At 41.2% G+C, this 22,437-nt stretch overlaps 1 protein-coding gene across 18 annotated transcripts in view; it reads left to right on the top strand.

Annotated features, from left to right (window-relative positions):
* The window catches only part of CALD1 (caldesmon 1), a 225,817-nt gene that overhangs the window by 130,738 nt on the left and 72,642 nt on the right, over positions 1-22,437 (top strand). For 5 of the 18 annotated variants that reach the window (XR_010159005.1, XM_054655209.2, XM_054655210.2 and 2 more), the window contains exon 1: positions 15,940-16,204. The exons of 12 other annotated variants lie outside the window; for them this stretch is intronic. Coding sequence is in view for 5 of the 6 variants with exons in the window: in XM_054655209.2 (XP_054511184.1) it covers positions 16,152-16,204 (53 nt within the window). In the remaining variant the exon portion in view is untranslated. Of the gene's footprint in view, positions 1-15,894; positions 16,205-22,437 lie in introns of those variants that run through there. One more of the 18 variants, XM_001142594.8, reaches the window with a different exon arrangement.

Consider the following 22,437-nt stretch of genomic DNA (forward strand, 5'->3'; position numbering starts at 1 on the left):
GAGACAGGAGAATTGCTTGAACCCGGGAGGTGGAGGTTGCAGTGAGCCGAGATCACGCCATTGCACTCCAGCCTGGGCAACAAGAGCGAATGCTTTGCTCACCCCTTAAACCATCTGTGAGCCCAGATTTTCGTCGCCGTGGGACAGACAAGAACCCTGTCTTTAGCTGAACTAAGGAAAGTCCTGCAACAGCAATAGACTCAACAAAGACTATTGTGCCTAGTTGAACTATTTTTTATGCTTCTTCAGGTAAATTGCTTATATGTGTAGGCAAAGTCATTGTTTTGTTTGCCCTCAGAAAATCTCCTGTGTTATTCCCATTTAACAGAAAAATAGAAACAGAGAAGATCGAGTTTCCCTGCTTAAGGCAAAGAAGGCTGTTGATATGACTATTCTTGACTTTTCACTGGACTTCTTTCAACAAGACTGTACATCATTAGGACAGGGACTTAGTCACATCATCACTCTTAAAAACGTAAGGCTGTCTCTGACCTTATGAATCATCTTCCGCAGGGGAACGTTATGTATTCAGTTTTGGACCACACACTATTTTTGAGGCACTGATGAAAGCTCTGGACCCTCCTCCAAGAAAAATGCACATATGCACCCACCAAACTTGGCACTTACATTCAGTGGCATCATGAACCTCCGTCCGCAGACCTCCTGGGGGCCGATGCCTTCTGGCCAAGAATCCCTGATCTAATGAATTTTAAAACTGCCTGTTAAATATTAAGAAACTCAAGCCTAGGAGACATATCCCCTTAAGATCACCCAGTTAAGCTGTTTGCATAATGTGGGCCCCTGGACAAACAAAGCCATCCTGATCTTGCTGTGTGTAAAAAAGTCTATGGCTATTGATTAGGAAAATAAAGCATATTTTGGAAAAGAGTGTATTCTACAATGTACTGCATGTAGAGTGCTTTCTAAAACTTAAAAACCGTTTATGGATAATATTTCTAAATAAAAGAGATTAGGTCAGATTACAGTGAATAAAGTAAAAAATAAAGAAAGATGAGTGGATAGGCAGAATGATACCAGTTAATAGTCAGGAACTGGGAATCAAAGTTTGGCGTCTTTGTCAACAAGGACAAAAAAACTACGGTGATTTACTACAATCCCATTTTCTATCAATTTTGGAAGTCTTTTATTTGGTATATGTTGTGTTAGCATGATTTCTTCAAACAAAGCTTAATTATGAAACTAAGTTATGTAGGATTTCTCCATTCTTACCAGTTTTTAGAAAATTCATCAAATGACTTTTCTCTCTAAATATGAAAAAGATAAGAACTGATTTGATTCCTAACAGAGAAACTTATATTTTACATTTATCACTACTATCTTTGGGGAGGATGGGACAGATTTGGAGTGGGACAGGTGCCTTTCAGAGAGTAGGATCTAGAGTCATGAAGACTTAGATTCAAATCCCAGAATCCCAGCTGGATTCAAAATGGTTGTTCTACTCCACCTCTCTCAGCCCATTTCATCAAGTGGAAAATGGCCATCGAAACAGTTCTTCCTTATAAGGTTTAATGCAGATTACAAAGCACTTAGTAGTCCCTAAAACATGACTAGTGCTCAGTCTGTTACCTCTTGTTGCTGTTTTTCTGCTGGCTGAAGGACATGGTAAGAAAGGCGCTCTCAGAAAAGCCCTCTCTGGGGTCACCTCAGAAACTCAGCCTTTTGGCAGCTGCCATCTGGGGTATCACTGAACAAGGTACAACTCCATGTGTCAGATGGCTCAGTGTCTAATCTTTTCTCTGTTTCAGATCTGTTTTAGCAGCTACCTTGAAAGTGATGGGAAAATTATGGATATAAAGGTCTCCCTGTAAAAAGAAAATTTACCTTTTCATTATTAAGAGTTCTTTTCCATTTTCCCTACTTGTTTGAAATCAAGACAAAAGCATGCAATAGTCTGGTACATATCAAGGTCTTTGTCACAATGATATATACATATGTGTATGTATGTATATAATTTAATTAATCATGTATGGTCAGCTCTCCATACCTGAGGATTCAACCAACCCAGATCAAAAATGTAGTTAGGCCTACAATGGTTGCATCTGTGCTAAACATGTACATACTTTTTTCCTTGTCATTATTTCTTAACAATACAGTATAACAACTATGTACATAGCATTTATATTCGCCTGCTGATACTGAGGGATGACTATATTTAAAATACTCTTTTTGCCTTGTGAAATTATCATTTCTCTTTTCATATTGCATAATCTATGGTTTCATTACCATTAAAGCATCAACCAGAAGCTTCTCAATGCCAACATTATATATAAATATTGTAATAATAACATAAGGAAAATCATACGCCTAATTGTTACAAAATGATTTTGAAAAAATGTATCCCAAATTACTAATTTATTCATTTTAATTATGAAAAAACTGATGCATACAAAGTAATCCTATGTAATATATATATGGAAGTTCTAACTCATCCTAATGCGTATCCTATAAACTCACCATACAGCCTAAGACCTAGAACATTTCCAATGCCCCAGGCCCCTCTCCAATCCCTTCCCTTCACCTCCCCACCCACAGAGGTAACCAGTGTCCTGAATAATTCATTTATTTTAAAATAAAATTTGAAATGAGATCATACGAATTTAGGTACTAGCTTCTCCAGGGCCCTGGGATCCAGGCATTCCAAAGATTCTCTCCAGACTCTCAGGTAAAGGTGTCAGTGAGAGCCCACTTCCCTGAGAGGGCAAGAAGTTTGTCTTTCTAAACACACAGGACAGGCTGGGCATGGTGGCTCCTGCGTGTAATGTCAGCACTTTGGGAGGCTGAGGCGGGCAAATCACTTGAAGTCAGGAGTTTCAGACTAGCCTGGCCAACATGGCGAAACCTCTTCTCTACTAAAAATACAAAAATTAGCCGGGCATAGTAGTGGGCGCCTGTAATTCCAGCTACTGGGGAGGCTGAGGCAGGAGAATCACTTGAAACCAGGAGGCAGAGGTTGCAGTGAGCCGAGATCGCACCACTGCATTCCAGCCTGGGTGATAGAGCGAGACCCTGCCTCAAGAAAAAATAAAAATAAACACACAAGATAAACGTTCTTATGCTGTCTAAAGCTGCAAGAAGTATACAGTGTGAACAAAGAATTCTCATCAAAATAAAATAAAAATATAGACCAGGTGCAGTGGCTCACTCCTTTGGGATCCCAACACTTTGGGAGGCTGAGGTGGGAGGATCACTTGAGCCCAGAAGTTTGAGACCAGCCTGAGCAACATAGGAAGACCTCATCTCTACAAATAATAATAATAACAAAAATAGCTGGATGTGGTAGTGTGTGCCTGTAGTACCAGCTACTCTGGAGGCTGAGGTGGGAGGATTACTTCAGCCTGGGAGTTCAAGGCTGCAGTCAGCTGTGAGCCATGATTGCACTACTGCACTCCAGCCTGGACAACAGAGGGAGACCTTGTCTCAAAAAAAAAAAAAAAAAAAAAGATGTAATGAAAGCTATCCAATACTTATATTGAACCTCTCTCTTTTGCCCTATGGTTTTCTCATTGGCCAGCAGGAGTGACAGATCTGCATTTGCAGCTGTCATTTGGTCAGGTGGAACTGGCAGACAGAAATGATGACTTCAGTTGCTTTCAAGTCTTTCAAGGAAGTTCTTGACGTTTATTATCCCAAAGGTCCCTAAATGGTGCTGCAAGAAAGTACCACAGGGCATGAAACATAAGCATGTTGGACCAATGTGGTGGCTGTGTAAGTGGGCTGTGTAAGTGGATTCTCATTCATCTGTGAATCAGGTTAAAGAGGAATCATGTGCATATTTTGTGAATAAAATCAGTTCTTTCCACTAGTTTGCTATCTAATGAGCACTATTCATCAGCAGTGGAAAATCAGTTTTTAGCCTATCCTAAACCTGCATCAACGCAGACAGTTTTTGAATTTTTAATCATTTATTCAGGAACATTAGTAAAGTACAACTTCGAATTATTTATAAATAAAGGTTTTGGTTAACATGTTAAATATGTAAGCTACATTCCATGGCTTAGTTTTTAAGTACTGGAGAGTACAACTTTTTTTAAACCTTTTAAATAACTTTAAAAACATTCACTTACATTGAACAGCTTATTTTGTTAATTATAAATCATTTTTATGTATTCACCATTTGAATAAGCTTCTAATGTTTTGCCAGCATGATGGAAGTTACCAGGTAGGTAGACTTGAACATTTTTCAAAATTAAATTTCTTTTAAGGTATTTTATAATTTTTACTGGCCTTACTTCTAGTTGATCTATTTTAGTGAGACCTGACATTGCATTTGAGATGTGTACCAATGACTAGGTTAGAATGTGAGGGCTTATTTTCCATTTTAATAACTCCCTACATCACATACAGTTCCTTTGTTGGGATAAAAATCTCAGTAAAGTACACATCGGTCACTATAAATAGCAGCTACAAGCCTGTACATTCAGGAGAGTCTCCAGAGTGTATTTTAAACCCCACATTGTTTAGAATAGGAAATTCTTCCAATGTTCATATTTTCCATTGTGGGTGACATGGACTATCCCATGTCACATCTTCACTGGCTTCTGTTTTCCTGTACCATTTAGGAACTCAACTGACGGTTTCCAGCAGATTGTTCAATATGTGCTTTTTATTTTTCTAAGGGTAGCCTGGGTCTTTTTGTCCAGTGGGAATTTTGCATGCTTCATGGGGCTCTCCAAATAAAAGCTAGATAACTCAGAGCCGGCACCAGCACTAGGTAATGAAAGAGTCCTTTATTTCTGGAGCTAGTAGCACTACTGTGCCCGCTTAGAATAACAGCAGTCAACCCATTTTTTATTCCCACAGAAAACTTTACACTGTTGGAAGGTTTTCTGGAGGTGGGGGGAGACTCAAGAGACTAGTATGAAAAATAACTGAGCAAGAAGTGAGCAAATAAACAAGCAGGATGAGATGATGGGTTATCAGGCTGATTCAAAGACAAGAAGCATCATCAGGTCTAATCACACTGCATCTTTCCCAAGGCACGATTGGCAGCTACAGTACATGTATATCTCTGCCCACTTCTTCCTTGAACAATTCTTCTGTTTCTCTAATCAAAACTGTTGTGTAGATCTTGATCTTTTTTTAGTGGAGGTTCATTTGGGGGATCTAACATTCCCTCACTATTTGTCCTTTGATGAAGAAGATGAGAAAGGACCTATCATTAAGGGGCCTCGCGCAAAAGTTGTGATGTAGAAAGAACTGATATCTGACACCTGTCTTTCCTGCTACTACCTTTTAAGATCCTTTAACTCTTCCTATCTAAGCAGGAGAGTGTATTTTCCCTGAGCCAGCATCTTCATAGCATATCCTGGCTACCTAGGGATTATCATTGCTACAGATGCTCAGTGGCTTTTGAACTGAACAGAATGAAGTTTTTTTAAAACTCTAGGTTGAGGCTGGAGAGAAATTCCCAAATCCTTTAGTCCCTAAGTGCCTCATGTCATATAAATGATGTCTCATTGTGGCATTGTCAGAGCTATGGTAGAGCTGAAATCAGAGACATATGCCCTTCAGAAAGGTGTCAGTTTTCCATGAGAACTCTGCCTGAAGTGCAGAATTACTTCTAGAAGACAGATTCTGGTGTCCAGTTGGGTTATGTCATCAGAAATTAACATACACTCTCTTTCCTACGTTCTCTGAAAGGGGGTTGGAAGCCCAAATCATTGGACCCAGGCTTGTAGAGCAACAAGTCCAAGAGCACACAGTCAGTGGCAGGGTCAAATCTGGAAACCTTGTCATTTTCTCCAACTCTGGCACTTTTTTCTTTGCATCGTGTGAGGCCCCACTCTCAATTTATTATCACATTAGAGCTAAATGTCCTTTAACTCCTGCTGAAGAGACTGCCTTTTAAATCAAGGATAAACGAAAAGACACTGGATAAAAGTTCAGCAGATCAGGGCTTCCTTATCTATAAGAGAGAACTAACACTTCTCAGGGTGGCTGAGAAAATTAAGCAACATACAGAAAAAATGTCGTCGACAATATAAAGGGTAATGCGCATGACATACGTTTATCATGTTGAAGTGCCTCGGTGATTACACTGGATTCACTTCTATATTAACTATATGTAGAGTTGCAGGTTTCATGCTGGTCATGTGCTGTGTTTCAAAGGAATTTTCACACTTCTAACCCTGCTGCCTTATGCTAGCTGACTGGCTGTCAGGTATTCTAGTCTTTCAGAAATCAGATGCTGAGAAAACACAATGAAATAAAATGTCACCTGTCACCCTCCCTAGAGCCTGTCACCTCTGGAGAGGGCTTAGGACCTCAATTGCAGATTAGAAGAACCAAAGCCATTTTATTTTCCCTTTTCCTCTAGTTGTGAATTGAGGAGAAAATGCAGACGATTTAAAATTCTGGCTTTATCCCAATCAGAAGGAAACTGTGCTGTGCTTACGAGGAGAACCCTACTCCCACCTTGGGTCTTACATCGCACTTTTTACATATGTTAATTATTATCCTCTATTTTATGTTTATTTGTTCTCGTATCTGTTTTCTCCACCAAATTGAAAGCAACCGTAGATCAGAAACTACATCTTACTCACTTTTATTTCCCCAAGACCAGCATACAATGTTGAATGAACACTAACACTTGTGTATCAAGGCACAACTGTGACAAATTTGCTAAGCTACTTGTGAGGGAAGCAGAAATGTTAGTGACACTCGTTGTGTCTTCTAAATACTGACACCATCAATGCCTCTCCTGGGGTTTCATCACTTCTCTGCTGAGCCTTCAAGCCATTGCAATTTCAACTCCATATCTTTTCTCCAGAGAAATGAAGAGATTTATCTCATGTATTTTTTTGATTATTAAGGATAATTGGACCTTTACAACATATAATTTTGACCACTTATGCTTATTTAGTTGCATTGTGGAGGCAAATGATATTAATATGGTAAGAGTCCATTTCCTTTTGTTGGCCTATTTACTCCGGTACTCAAGCCCTTAGAATATTTGCAATTAGTATCTGCATTATAAATCAGATAATCATCAAATTACAGGGTTTATGCCAAACGTACAGGAGTCCAACAGTGAACAAACTGTATAATCAAAAATTTCTCTAATGAAAGATCAAGCTTGTGGTCAGGAGGAGTAAAGTATCCAGTTAATCCCAGAAGAATGGGCAGAAGTAGGATAAGGGTAGGGCCAATCTCTGGCATGTATTTATCAACATTCTTTCTGATAATAGAATGTTTAGCATACAATAGAATGGAGTGTTTAACATACAAGTTGAGTTCAAAGTTTAGATTTCAAATGGTAAATGGTTTTCCAATATTGGGATGTAATGATGGACCAAAAAAGAAAAAGAAGAAAGTAATACATTAGAGCCCAATACTTTTTAATCAAGATATGAGGACTTGATTATTTTTTTCCAGTAAAGTCGAGCATTTTTATAAATGGTTTATGCTCCTTGAGTGGTACTATTTGGAAGAAGGAGGAGTATTTATAAATGGATTTTCTTCATCATAAAATATACCCTTTGGTTAATTTGTTAACATAAAATTTGTAATTAAAATAAAGTCAGTGAACTGGAACACTCAAAGTACATAAACCCAGAAGCACAATCGAATAGCCTCAGAACTGTATTTCTTAGGTAAGAAATTTTAATTTTTGATTCTTAGATCTACTGGGAAAGAGTCAGAAGGAAAGGTAATTTGAAGTTATCCTAGAAAGACTCTGAATTCTAAAATACTTAGGAGAATCTCAGATTACTTCAGCCCTCTCTACTTTGCAACATATTTTAGAAAGCTGGATTCATATTTCACATCATTGGCTTTCAAATTTGAAGTGACTGTCGGCTATTTTTTTTAAGTATCATCTATTTTATCTTTTGTTGTTGTTGTCTTCATAATGTGTTAACATTAAAAAGCTTTCCAGATGGCTTCTGGCTTTTAAATGAGAAAATTGGATATTTTTACTAAATATTTTCCCTTAAAAACCTGCCAGACTGGTTGTTATTCTATAAATTAGTGAGATTTAAAAAAAGGCCCCATTTGCTTTTCCTGTTTTAATCTTAATAAGAGCTTGATTTCACTACTCAATAATGTCAAAGTAAAATAGCATCTTAAAATGGAAAAGCTTTCTTCTCCTACTCTATTTCTAATCTCCTGCCTTAGGCTGCCATCATAAAGATACCTAAGATTCTACAGAAGAGCATTTCTGATAAATACAATGCATAAGGGTCAAATTGCATTAGGTCTCCCAGATTTGAGCAAGTGGAGTCCAACTGTAATCCATGATATTAGTGAGTGTAAAGAAAGAATGGCCAGTAGAAGCTGGCCGCGGTGGCTCACGCCTGTAATCCCAGCACTTTGGGAGGCCGAGGCGGGTGGATCACCTGAGGTCAGGAGTTTGAGACCAGCCTGACCAACACAGTGAGGTCTCTAATAAAAATACAAAATTAGCCAGGCAGGGTGGCACATGCCTGTAATCCCAGCTACCTGGGAGGCTGAGGCAGGATAATTGCTTGAACCTAGGAAGCGGAGGTTGCAGTGAGCCAAGATCACACCATTGCACTCCAGCCTGGGCAACAAGAGTGAAACTCTGTCTCAAAAAAGAAAAAAAAAAGGAATGGCCAGTAGAAGAAGCCTGCATGTCTGCCAAGTTCAAGACCTGGTTTGGCCCTGGGGATCTAGGAATATCCAAATGAGACAGACCTTGAATCTCAGGGTTGGTTGAGTTTCAGGGTGGTGACATGAGATTTATGGCTTGAATCTCAGAGTTGTGACATGAAAAGTATTCTCTCCACTTGGAGAAGTGTTTCCACATGTCTCCCACTGGCTTGGGTAAAATATTACCTGTGATGATTTCACCCCGCTTTGCTCTGACTTCACACTCATGAAGAGGTCGCTATTGACTACGCAGCTTCCTGACATCCTGGCTTGGGGAATGGGAGGTGCCCTGGTTGGGAATGAGAGTTCTCCAGGCACTGAAGATGGAGAGCATTTATTCTATCTTAATTGGCACTAGAGAAGGCATCAGTCTCTTGTGCATCTGTGAGTTCATCAATCTTCCTGATACCTGTCGATTCTGGACCTCCCAAGATCCAATTTCTGGTGCAGAACTGTTATGAATACTCCAAAAAAAAAAAAAAAGGCCAATCTGTAGAAACCTTTGGAAAAACAAGCCAACTGACCTTGGTGCAGCGTCTCTACTCCATCGTTGTCCCTCTTCACTCCAGAGAAAAAATGACAAGTACTTATTGGCCATCTGCTATATAACTAACACCCTCCTAGGCTGTATCAGGTGCAAAAGTGGTGGTAGGAAATACCCCTTCCAGCAAAAATGTTACACTGTAACTTATTTGGTAAAAACAAGTATATACACAGGAACAATGAACAAATAAGACTGTGTATTTGTATTTATCCATATTTTCTTCTTTCTTTCATTTATTTATTTTTTTGAGACAGAGTCTCACTCTGTCACCCAGGCTAGAGTACACTGGTGTGATCTTGGCTCACTGCAGCCTCCGCCTCCCAGGTTCAAGCGATTCTCGTGCCTCAGCCTCTGGAGGGGTTACAGGCGCACACCACCATGCCAGGCTAACTTTTGTATTTTTAACAGAGACGGGGTTTCACTATGTTGGCCAGTCTGGTCTCTAACTCCTGACCTCAGGTGATCCTCCTGCCTCTGCCTCCCAAAGTGCTGGGATTACAGGTGTGAGCCCCGACGCCCGGCACCATACATTTATTTCTATCTGTAGATCATAATCAAGTGCTGATCCCAGTCAGAGGTTATTACAAAATATAACAGAACCTAATAAAGTGTTATTATATAATGTAAATAATAAGCACAACACCTAAAGTATCTGAAACACATAATGGATTATTTCTCTAGCAATAGGAGCAATATGCTTTCATCCAGGTCTGACCACCCCCCAAAAAGAAGGAAATCAATATTTTTTAAGACTTTATATGGTATCACTGGAAAAAAATCTGGATTTCATTCCAGCTATAAAAGCTATGTGTAAATTTAATATCCAGATGCAAAAGGTGGACACCCACAAATAAATTTATGATTGTGGAAATATTTAGACACTTTGAACAAGAGTGGTACACACTGAGAATTCTGTGGCTTAGGAACTAATATGCTTCCTTTGAAGATTTGACCTTTTCTTCTGCACTAGAATTATCTCCTGAGTCCTTATAATAATTTCCTTCACAACCTGTACCTATGAACAACAAATCTACATTCTAAAATATATCACTATGGCCTAGATTCAGTTTCTTATGGGTAGAAATCACATTCGTCATGTACACACTTCTTTCCTAGAATTATATAAAGCAGGTATTATTATTATCATTTTCACTGAGACCAGAACCAGAATTTTGTAGATGTACACCAGCCACCATTCATTCAAGAAATTGTTAGAGCCCTGCTATTTCCAAGCACCGTTTATTGTTTTAAAGATATGTTTCAAGTTGGAGGGCAGAAGGGAGTTAGAGGCATGATCCTTTTCAGATAGAAACTTTTCAGGAAAAGAAAATAGTCCAGTTGTTTAAAAAACCCTGGATTTTAAAAAGAGCTTAGAGAGTCGGCCTAAGTAATTGGTGCAAGACAGTTTAAACAGAAACAGGGAGTCTCACAGCAAGTTGGCTGGAGGGGCTGACTCATACATTGCAACATAATTATTTCTCAAATAACATGCAAACAAGAGTGGGCTCAAGCTTTCTGGTCTCTCTCTCCCTAACAAGATAAATTAGAAAGAAATAAAGTCAAATCCAGGAAGACTTCATAGAGGTAAGGCCTGGAACTGGTTCTTAAAGAACCACTAGAATTCAGAGAAGCAAAAGGAGTAAGAGTGGGCATAGGACTTACAAAGCAATTCATTTGGAGAAGAAAAAAGAAAAAGCAAAAACCCTGGATGTAGCACAAAACTGAATGAATGATCTCTCTAAGAGATGCTATTATCAATGTGAAAATGATGTTAGGATGTGTTAACAGGAACGTGGCAGGAAGCACTGGGACTTCAGCCAGGCCTTGGTCAGCTTTTATTATGTCCAATTTTGGTTTCCCGTTTGAAGAGTTGTTATAGTCAGGCTGATATTAAAAGGATGGAAAATAGGCATTGGCGTCTAGCCTAGAAAAGACGAGACTAAAGGATGACTTAATACCTGTGGCCCTCCTAGAGATAAGTAGGTTTCTATTTCAGCAACAGGAAATCTAGTTCGATAACAGGATAAATTGAGCGTGAGAGTGATTAAACACTGGGACCTTGATCACAGGATGTCACCTACTGAAGTATAGTTCTTTAGCTCTACTGCTTTCAGAGTACTGTTCACTTTCTGTCTTATAATAGAATTTTTGTATACATGTCTTATCTCCCTTTAGGACTGCCCTTCTTATCTTTGCATCCCCCACAGCACTTAGTGCAATGACTTGCTTGTAGTAAACATTCCAATAGTGCTACGCGAAGCAAAGCAAAAAGGAATGTGCTGGGACAAAATAAAACTACATGGTCACCATTATAAGGGCAATAAGACAGTGTCACAACCCAAGCCCCTATTACAGGCCTAGAGACAGATGAGGCAAAGAATAATTAAGAAACGTGTATCAGCACAGGCCACGAGGACGCTGGTGAAGAACCACTGGAAGACTAGGATGAGGAGTAAACTGTGATTTTTTCCACAGCAGCCCCTGCATTCAATATCACAGGACATGACAGAGCAATATAGTTTAAGTGAACATATTCAACGCCATGGCGGGGGCAGGGGATGGGAGATGCTGTCGGCTATGAGGGGAAAACTATGAGAGGCCAACAGAAAGGAGGAAAGAGATGCTGCCTTTGAATATGTAAACTCCTTTACCTACATTCCTGTTCACCTTGGGGTGGGGGAACAGCTGTCTAGGCAAGATTTTTTGCCTAGTTCTAAGAGTACAGAGCCTATGAATTTCTCCATAAGAAAATTTATCTCCAACAGCCTTTTCAAACGTCCCCTTTGTACTACTTGAACTGTTGCCTCCCTAGTGGTAGATTTCCCTTAGGTTTATGTGTTTCCGTAGTAAGTGAATGGCTCTGTGCATGTTGTGTGTGTGCATGTGTGCGTATGCATGCATGCGTGTATATGTCTGTGCCTGTGTGTACATGCATGTCTGTATGTGTGTGCATGTGTGTGTATGCATGCATGCGTGTACATGTGGGTGTGCCTGTGTGTGCATGCATGTCTGTATGTGTGTGCATGTGTGCATATGCATATGTGCATGTGTGCGTATGCATGCATGCGTGTATATGTGCTTGCCTGTGTGTGCGTGTGTCTCTATGTGCCTGCGTGTGTATGTGTGCGCATGTGTGTGTGCGTGTGCGCATGTGTATGTGTGCATGTGTGCGTATGCATGCATTCGTGTATATGTGTGTGTGCCTGTGTGTGCATGCGTGTCTGTATGTGTGTGCATGTGTATGTGTGTGCATGTGTGTCATAAGCGCATTAGGGCGTATGCACAGCACTTCCCACATACCTCTCTTCCCTAGGGAATTGTTCCAAGGTAGAAGCTGTTCTTAAACAACTGCTGCAGACTCTAAAGTCTGGAACAGATCTTGTGGTCCGGTCTCCCACCTCCATGAAGTAAAGTTATTTTTAAAAAATCATATTTTCTTAATAAAGGACCACCCTGTGGTGGGAGCTGTTCCTTTCTATTACAGTCTGACCTCCCTCAAACCTTCCCAGCCCAGAATCTCTTTGATGAAAAATTAAACAATAAAGTGTCCAGAAACAAAGGATACTATGAGTAATCTCAGAATGGCCCAGACTTTCATTTTTCCTAGTAAGAGTCCTGAAGCATCATCAAATTCATGATACCTATTATCTTGCTGAAGGATGACTGGCCCACTTGTTCATGGTGCCAATGAATAGTCATTAGTTCACTTCTCAGAGACACCAGTTCTGGCAGCCGGACACTGAGTACCATTCTCTGCTATGCAGTGAAAGCACACAGGCCTGTAGGTCTCTGCAGGACCAGAACACTGTGCACAAATAACCTTTAGATTGTTATTTCTCAATCCTCTTACCTTGCCTCTCCAGCCCCAGGCACCAGGTCTCAGAGGACTCTTGGAAGCACTTGCCTAGCCCAGCCCTGCTCTCAGCTCATGATTCACTTGTTATCTCTATGCGTCTTCCCGCGTTGCCTGTCTTTCATTGGCCTTTGTGTTCTTCCTCTTCCCAGAGAGTGTCTGAACCAGGTCCAAGACTCACTTCTCTCTTCACTGTTCCCATGTCAGTACCCTACCAGGTAGCACGAGCTATAACACCAATGGGTTTTACTATCACAAACTGAAGACAGACAGCTGCTTCCCAAATGCATGCCCCTAATAACAAAGGAGGGTGCGCGCTGTTTCCCTTTCCCTCTTTTGGCAATTAGGGAAATAGCCTGGTGGACATCCTGTGTACAGCTGGCAATTAGCACACTTTCTGTACATGGATTCTGCACATGAGTGGAAGATTACTAAATTCTTGCTCTCCTCCATGGAGAATACTGGCCAGCAAGAACCACGATTTTTTTTCTAGGTTTTTCCATTTTATGAACCTATTCTGAATATGCCAAAACTATACTTGTCACCTCAGAATTGGCGTGGGGGGCTGGGGAGGAGGGAATCAGGAGGTGATAGCTTTCTCGCATGGCTGCGACAAATAACTACAAACTTGGTGGCTTTAAACAACACAACTTATTTGTACAGTTCTATAGGTTAGATGTCTGGCACAGGTCTCACTGGGCTAACATCAAGGTGTCAGCAGGGCTGCGTTCCTTCCTGGAGGCTCCAGGGGAGAATCCATTTCCTTGCCTTTTCCAGCTTCTAGAGGAAGTCACATTCCCAGGCTCTTGGACCCCCTCTCCATCTTCAAAGCCATCACCAGTCTGTCTGCCCACCCTGACAGATAAGCTCCTCTAACCACAGCTGGAAAGGGGTCTCTGATTTTAAAGAGCCATGTGATTCATTCCAGCACACCTGGATAATCCAGGATGCTCTCCCCATCTCTATGCCTTTAATTTCATCATATCTACAAGGTCCCTTTTGCCACGCAAATTAACATGTTCTCAGGTTCTGGAGATTTGCGGGAAACGTTGTTCCACCTACCATAGAAAACCACCGACTTTTGTAAGTAATTGAAGGGAAAAAATTAATTGGGCAAAATTCGGTAGAAAGAGAAGCAGCAGAATGCCTCGATACATGTTTCTGTCTCAGTTCTAGAGCGAGAAACTCAGGACAAGTCAGTGTATATTTAAGTCCTCTTGTGTGAAGGCAGACGTATCTCTACTTTTATGGGTGTCTTATGTGCTACTTTCATCAATATATGTTCGGTGATCATATGTGTAATCAGAGATATTTAAATGCATATATACATAATGATATATGGAGATAATTAACTTTAAGTTTATTAAACTGTATTTACTCTATAAACTATGACTTCGTTTTTTGTTTTGTTTTGTTTTTTGTTTTTTGAGATGGAGTCTCACTCTGTCGCCCAGGTTGGAGTGCAGTGGCACCATCTCAGCTCACTGCAACCTCCGCCTCCTGGGTTCAAGTGATTCTCCTGCCGCAGCCTCCCAATTAGCTGGGACTACAGGCACCTGCCACCAAGCCCAGGTAATTTTTGTATTTTTAGTAGAGATGGGGTTTCACCATGTTGGCCAGGCTGGTCTCAAACTCCTGACCTTGATCCACCTGCCTCAGCCTCCCAGAGTGCTGGGATTACAGGCATGAGCCACCTCGCCTGGCCTATAAACTATGACTCTGATGACCGCATAGTATTTAAGCAAGAAAACAACCAAAATGTTCTAGCTAAAGTGAAGAGACCACTTAACCTAACCCAATTAAACTTTAAGTTGAACACAAGAGTAGCAGATGAAGTTCAGCTCCATGACATTGGGTGAGTTGTCTAAATGCTCTGTGCTTTGGTGTCCTTGTCTGCGTGTGACATGAAGCCGCAGATCTCAAAGATCCCTTTCATTCCGTGAAAGCGCCCTCAATGTGTGAAGTTGACTGCTTCTCCTGCTGTTTACCAAGAGAATAATCTTAACCCTGCGTTGTGGAGATCTGATTTGTTCTTACTTGACAGAAAGCCAGTCCCACGAGCAGCTTGGTACCCAAGTACCAGTCTGTTTAGTGCTCATTAGAGATGAAGAACCATATTCATAAGTCAAGCTGAGACGGAGTGTCATCTCCAGACAGAATCAACACCACCCCCTCCTCAGGAACTGGGATTTGGCTGCTTTCCAGGCCGCTGCTGACCAGGTTCCATTGCCCAGCTTGGCTGATGAGATCACTGGCAGAGTACCATGGGTGCAGACGGGGCCTGCTGTTTCAACATGTTCTCAGGAGGGCTCTTGCCCACATTTCTTGGAGAGGTGTGAGCACCAAACATGCTGAACCATCCAGCCCATCACTGAGCAGGGCCCTCTCTCTTCATCCCTTTTCATTTGGTTTGCATTTTTATGTCATGCTCCTTCCCTGGATAAAAGGGATAAGAGGAGTTTCTCAGATTTGATTTCTCAGTGGGAACTGTTTGCTTTGGAAGCCACCTACACCAATGCTAATTGAGAACAGAGCTCAAAATGGGAGCCTGAGAACTGCACCCGGATGAACTTTGTGGTGGGCTGATTTCTGTTGATCTTGTCAGAATTAGGTTGTATATGCATGTAATACCATGATCAACTATTTTCCAAAAGGCTGAGCAAATGCATCAGTGTCTTTTTCCTTTGACCAGTTACTTACCTTGGAAAAATTATTTGTAGTTAAGCATATAAAGTCTCCATCAGGAAAGCTACTGGAGATCCTGGCCCTGACTACCCAGCAATAACATTTCTGGAACTCCCGAAGCAATCAGTGCTCTCTAATCGCTAAACATGATGGGCTTCTATTAGAGAGATTACAGTAAAAAATAACAATCAGCTCTCTGATGATCCTGTGAGGAGGGAACGGGTGGGGAGGAGTAGATTTGGCTGAGGACAAGCCCAGACTTTCGTCACAGGGACAGACCAACGTGTTAACACAAAGGGAGAACACGGGAGCATCCTGCACCGTGCATTTCAGCCACAGATCACATGGCCCCTCCGCGGGCCCGGCCCACGCCCTGACCGCCCGGCCTGGCCAGGTCTCCGTATCTCTCTGCCCCGCCGCCCCTTCCCAACTGCGGACATGCTGGGTGGATCCGGATCGCATGGAAGACGCAGCCTGGCCGCGCTCTCCCAGTGAGTCCTCATTTCGCCTCTTTGGTTTTTTCCTTTCTTTTCTTTTTTTATAAAAAACAAACGAATTGTTGTAAAAAAAAAAAAAAAAAAAATGTGGGAGTGGGAGGGGAGAGGAGGAGACACCAGGCAGGAAAGGAATGCAGTGAGTGTGTGAGTTTCAGACCTGTCTGAAACTTTCTGGTTTCCACTTCATGGTTGCTCTGATTCGCTGGTTTTTCTCGTTTCCATTTTAATGGTGGTTTGTGGACCATTTGCCAGGAGTTTATACCTAGGCACGGGTTTCTCCGTTTCAAATACCAATCCATAAAGCATTGTGTTTCTAAAGGTCTGCTGTTAATTTAGACCTTAGCCCTCCGTTCAGAATGATCCATTTGCAGGGCTCAGAGATTTTGGCTAAAGCACACATTGCCCAATCCTTAGAGTAAACAGCCAAAGCCCTCAATATACTGACCATCTGACTAAGACAGAACAAGACCCAGAGCATATGCTATTGATCAGGGAATTGTTCAGATAACGGACTCCAAGGGTTTAGGATCATGAAATCCTGGAATGTTAAAGCCAGAAGGGAGGCCTTTAGACTCTTTGGTGCAATGCTGTCTTTCAATAGGCAGGGAAACAGAAACCAGAGGGGCAACTCAACTTACCCCAAAGCAGACAACAGTCGGTAGCAAAGCCATGTCTTTGTACTCTCATGCAAAGGGCCGTTTTCACACTGGTGTTTATGAGGTTTGAAAAACTTACTGGGTCTTGGGAAAAGGTACCGCACAAGAATTAGAACACCAAATGGCCTTTCAGTAAATCTTTTCCATTTTTGAGAGTTTTGGCACCAATTCAGCATGACAATTGTTGTTCCAGTTGTTCCAGCATTTGTGCAACAGTTAATCAAATAAACAGAGAAACTCATCAGGGTCCTAAAAACAAGACCCATGTCCATTACATTAGCAGATCTCTTGGAGAGCTAGTTTCCACAAGTGTGGTTATTCACGTGGGAGAGCTCAAAGGGACTTTAGAGGTTATCTGTATAGTCCAGTGCTTATCAAACTTTTTTAAAAATCAAATTTAATCTTAAGGGGAACGCTATTGTGTAAAGGAGATGTTCTGGTTAAAGAAAAGGTTTGGGATCTAGAGCTCCTCATCCTCGCTCTACTCTGCAGTCATAGCCCACTGCACAATTCTACCCCTCTCCTCATCCTTCTTCTACCCCACCTCCCCACCCTCTTCATCAAAACTTCCTTGGAATCCTAGGTCTCCATGGAATAGTTCAGAAACCACTGATCTCATTGAAAGCCTTCATTTCAGATGAGGAAACTGAGGCACAGGAAGGGCTTGCCCAGGGTCACACAGCTGATCAGCAATAGAGCGTGGGATGCTAGGAAAAGAGCCCAGTCTGGCTGGCTGTCTCTCTCTCAACTCATGGTCCTGAGGCTTGTTTCCACTCCTTCATGCCTATGATTCTATCAGTCTCCTTTCTCTGTGTCTCTCTTCTCTGTTTACTCTGCCATTTCCTGGATTTCAACAGCTATTACCTCTCACCGGGATGGTTGTCATTGCCTGCCATCTGGTCCTCGGCCTCTGTCTCTCTCCCCTTTCTGATCCAGCCCCCTACAGCCCCCACCCTTGAAGATAAAGTCCATTCTCCTTATTACAGCATTCAAATTTCTCCGCAATATGCCTTCACTATTTCTTCCCATTCTGACTTCCGCCAGGGAGAATGTTAAAAACATTGTGGGGAAATAAATAAATGATGGGCATAATTTTATCAGATTCTGCAGAAATGACAAAAGAAATGCACACAGGGATGTCAAGATTTGTAAAAACTATAGGAGTACCTGATCCGGTGAAATAAGATCACTCACAGCTCCCCAAACTCAGCATATACAAGCCACCACTGTTTCTTGACTCATTCTATTCCCTACACAGGGAATACCCTCACCCTCCTGTTTCTGACCTCCTTCCTGTTCTGCAAGGCCCTGATCAAATGCTCCCTTCCTCTATAAACCTTCCTCATTCCTCACTTCTCTCACTCTAATAACCTTTGCCCATCCTTCTATTACTAGCTTTGTACCGTCAATCGAGGCAAATGACGAGGCAAGTCTCAATCATTTTAGGAGGTTTACTTGCCAAAGTTAAGGATGTGCCTGGGAGATAGGTCTATGCCTCTATCTGAAGATGATTTTGAGGGCTCCAGATTTAAAGGGGAAAGGGTGGGGATATTGAGAAGTACACAATTTTCATCTAAGTGAGTCTGCGTTTTGTACATAAGATCACATAAACAAAAAGGGCAGAGGAAAAATGCGGGGAATCTGCATTTTACATATGATAACAGACAAAATGGGGTAGGGCGACACTCAGATATGCATTTGTGTCTGGTGGGCCAGGGTGACTGCACCTATAAAGATAAGCTGTCCATTTGCATTGCCATGGTGAAGTTTTAACAGCTCACTAGGAATGTCCTTGTGGACAAAATATGGGGGAGGCTTGTGTAGCTTTTCACCTTGTAGCCATCTTATTTAGGAACTAAAAGGGGAAGGCTTTGAGTGACCCATTTCCCGGCTTGACTTTTCCGTTTGTCTAAATGTGTTCGGGGTACCAAAATTTAATTTCCTTTCAATAAAGTTATTGTTGAACATAGCTATCTTCCCTCCCAATAAATGGCAATTCACTTGAGGGCAGGAATGATTTTGAATCTTTAGCATCCAGAACAGTGCTGATGCTCCAGAAATATTCTTTAAGTTTCCTATTATTGAGTAAATCAAACTCAATTCCCCTTAGTTTACCTTTTTCATTTGAACCGTTTGAACACACAAAGCCTTCACTCCTTTTGCTTTGCTAGACGTACTAGGTTAAATGCTAAAACAGGTGCCCAACAAAATGTATTCTAAGTTCCTTTGCATTTCCATCAGATAATTTATCTCTGTTTCATCACCTGTAGAGCAAGATTGGCTGTGATTTTTTAATGAGACATGTTAAAATTCCTGAATGCCAAGACCTACACAAGGGCCATGTTATTTTCAGGAGCAGTCGTGAATGGTTGTTCAGTTATTTAGATTTCAAGGCGTGTTTAATTTGTTCCTACCAAGATCACTGAGAGATTCTGTCACTTGCGATTTAATATTTTCACTGGTACTTTTATCATTTTCCCAAAGCCTAAGGAAGTTTACTTGCAACAAGATTTGGGGGTTTCCTGTAAATATTTGTTTTAGTCTTGCAGCTGAAAGTTAAAAGTTAAAAGTTTTTTTGTGTGTTACATTTTGTAACAAACATGGAAGGGTATATAAATTGTAAAATCATGGAGTCAAGGAAACATAGGAAATTATTTAGTTCATCCCACTGTTTTCTGAGGGAACTGAATCCAAAACAGTGCTGGGAAATAAATAAATAAATAAATAAATAAATAAATAAATAAATGGCATAATTTTTAAAGATTCTGCAGAAATGACAAAGGAAATAAACACAAGAATATTGAGATTTGTCAAAAGTTTAGGAATGCCTGGTTTATTCAATGTTGTCAGGAAATGTAGCATTATAATTATCCAGGATGCTAAATTTTGTTTTATATATGTGTGTGTGTGTGTGTGTGTATATATATATTTAGTGGAAACTCTTTGCCTTCATTAAAGCAGATATTACAACACATTTAAAACATTTTCAAATTGCTAGGAGCTGTCCTTATGAACATAGTTTTTTAATCATGCTGTAAAACAGTGATACCTCAGGGGATAAGACTCCCATCCAAAAATGGGTCCAGTTATTATGTGATGTCTTCCATCTACTTATTGATGCTTTTAAATCTCTTCTAATACCTATTAATGCATCTGCCTGTCGTGGTCCCGCTCCCTGTTCTGCTGTAGCCAAGAGTAACAGGACACCCATTTGTTAGAATTACGTTCAAAGTAAAAATCAACAATCTGGTGAGAGAGGCCTTCTCTCCTACAAAGTAATGGGCACTTACATTTTGTGACTATTGGTTTGTAGGCCAAAGTGTTAAATATAGTGAACTTCCAGTTTCTCTTCAAAGAATCAGTATGTCAGTATGTTCAGCTCTCTTATTCTTTAATTCTTGATTTCAAAGTTTAACTTCCTGGTTCTCTTTGCCCACTTGCTTCTAGTTTCAGTAAACAACTTTCCCACCAGTCCTATTCAGTAGGTTCACATCTGTTCCCCTGGTCACCTGCTCTGTCCTGTCTCATCCTGGTCACGTGCTTTGACCTGAATCACCCCTGGTCACCTGCTCTGACCTAAGTCACCTTTGGTTACCTGTTTCTAACCATCCTTCCCGCCAAACTACTCACCCTGCCACTCTGGCTCATACCCCTGCCCTCTTTAAAATAGCCAGTCGGAACTGGCTTAGACTGTGCGGTCCAACCCTAGCCAATAGGGAACAACACAGCAGTAGGGGCCGCCTGCATCAGGAATAAGAACTCCTGCCCCTCCCCTGTCCAGGTGTGCTCTCGCCATTGTTCTGTCTTCGAGGGGCACCCTTTCTGCAGAAAGTAAATTTTGCCTTTCTGAGAAAATTGCATTTATGTTCCAGTGCTATTTCTTTGTGGCACTGGGAAACAAGCATTTTGCATTTCTAACACTGACCAATTTTGTCTACTTTTTGGTTCAAAGAAAGGTTTCAAATGATCTGGACCCTTTATCTGGTTATGGATAAAATTGCTACTGCTGTTTATAGATTAAAAATAAGAAAGAATGGCAGAGAAATAGGTCACTGTGCTTTGCATGTATTGGGTACTCTTCTATACAAGATATTGCAGCACTGCACGAGCAGTGGTGATTATGGAGGTGGTCTTGACCTTCTGTATATGTGTCTTCTCTACAAATGGCCAGCCCACGCACACTCACACTGGTTCAATACCTGGTGGCCACAAGCCTTTCAAACCTATTGAATAGCAATTTGCATTGCTGTCTGCGTTTTTCCCTCTCCTTACCTTTGATCTATTGATCCTTGAAATGAGCCCTGCCTATGCTGCTTCTCACATTCCTCTCAGCCCATCAAAATCACTTTATAGAGACAGGCCTAACAGTGGCAAGAGGAATGAGAAATGGGGAAGAGGTCCTCTGTCCTCTGGAGGCGAACTTACCCCTGGCATTTTTAACCAGACTAGTGAGGATCCGTTTCCCTATAGAAACACAGCTTCGTTTCTCCATACCAGCTTCAGACACACCTTGGGTTTAAAAAGGTGGTTGTAGGCTGGTCTGAGAGCCCGACTACCATGTGTCATGCTGTTGAAAGTTTCAAAAGCCAATTTACAATGAAGGTCTTGGAAACAACCTCTTCATAAATGTAGTGCTGGCTGGATCTATTTCCAAGCCTAATTGAATTTTTAAGAGGAGTCTTTAGAAAATCTGTAAACCTCATTCATTTCCAGTCATTCATTCAGCAAATACTCATTGAGGGTTTCGCATTCTAGTGAATACTGCTGTACTGACTGAGCATTAAGAACATCAAAAAGGACAAAGCTCAGGCTCTGGCCTCAAGGGTTCTGTTGTCTTCTGACCTCCCACCCAGCTTAGCATTATCTACATCAGTGTTCTTAGTTTTCATTTTTTTTTCCTGTGACCTTCTGAAATAAATGCATTTTATTTTGTAACCCCAGTACCTATATACAATACATATATATAAATATATATATATATATTTGAAGCAAATATTTCACAAAACGGTGCTCACACTTGCTGTGTACAAAGTCATCTGATATTTTCTATATGATTCTATTTCATTTTAAAATGCTGGTCATCCACTAAATAGATTTCAGAAGCTGCAGATGGGTCACAAACCGAAGTTTGAAAACCACTGAACATATCACATGACCTTGGTATCTCTGGTCCCTGCCTTCAGGGCAGCTTAGGAAGCTATGTTGGCTGGTGACAACCCAGGCTGCCAGCTACAAGGGTCAGCATGGAGGTTTTTTGTTTTGTTTTGTTTGTTGTTTTTTTTTAATCTAATTAATTTTGTTTTTTCAAGGGAAGGTCTCTGGTCACTCAGTTTGGAGTGCAGTGGCACAACCTTGGCTCACTGCAGCCTCAACCTCCTGGGCTTAAGCGATCCTCCTGCCTCAGCCTCCCAAGTAGCTGGGGCTACAGACGTGTGCCACCCATGCCCTGATAAGTTTTTGCATTTTTTTGTAGAGATGGGGTCTTGCTGTATTGCCCATGCTGGTCTCAAACTCCTGGGCTGAAGCAGTCCTCCCACCTCGGCCTCCCAAAAATGATAAGCCTCCACTATA

The sequence above is a fragment of the Pan troglodytes genome, chromosome 6, assembly GCF_028858775.2.
Source record: "Pan troglodytes isolate AG18354 chromosome 6, NHGRI_mPanTro3-v2.0_pri, whole genome shotgun sequence".
NCBI lineage: Eukaryota > Metazoa > Chordata > Mammalia > Primates > Hominidae > Pan > Pan troglodytes.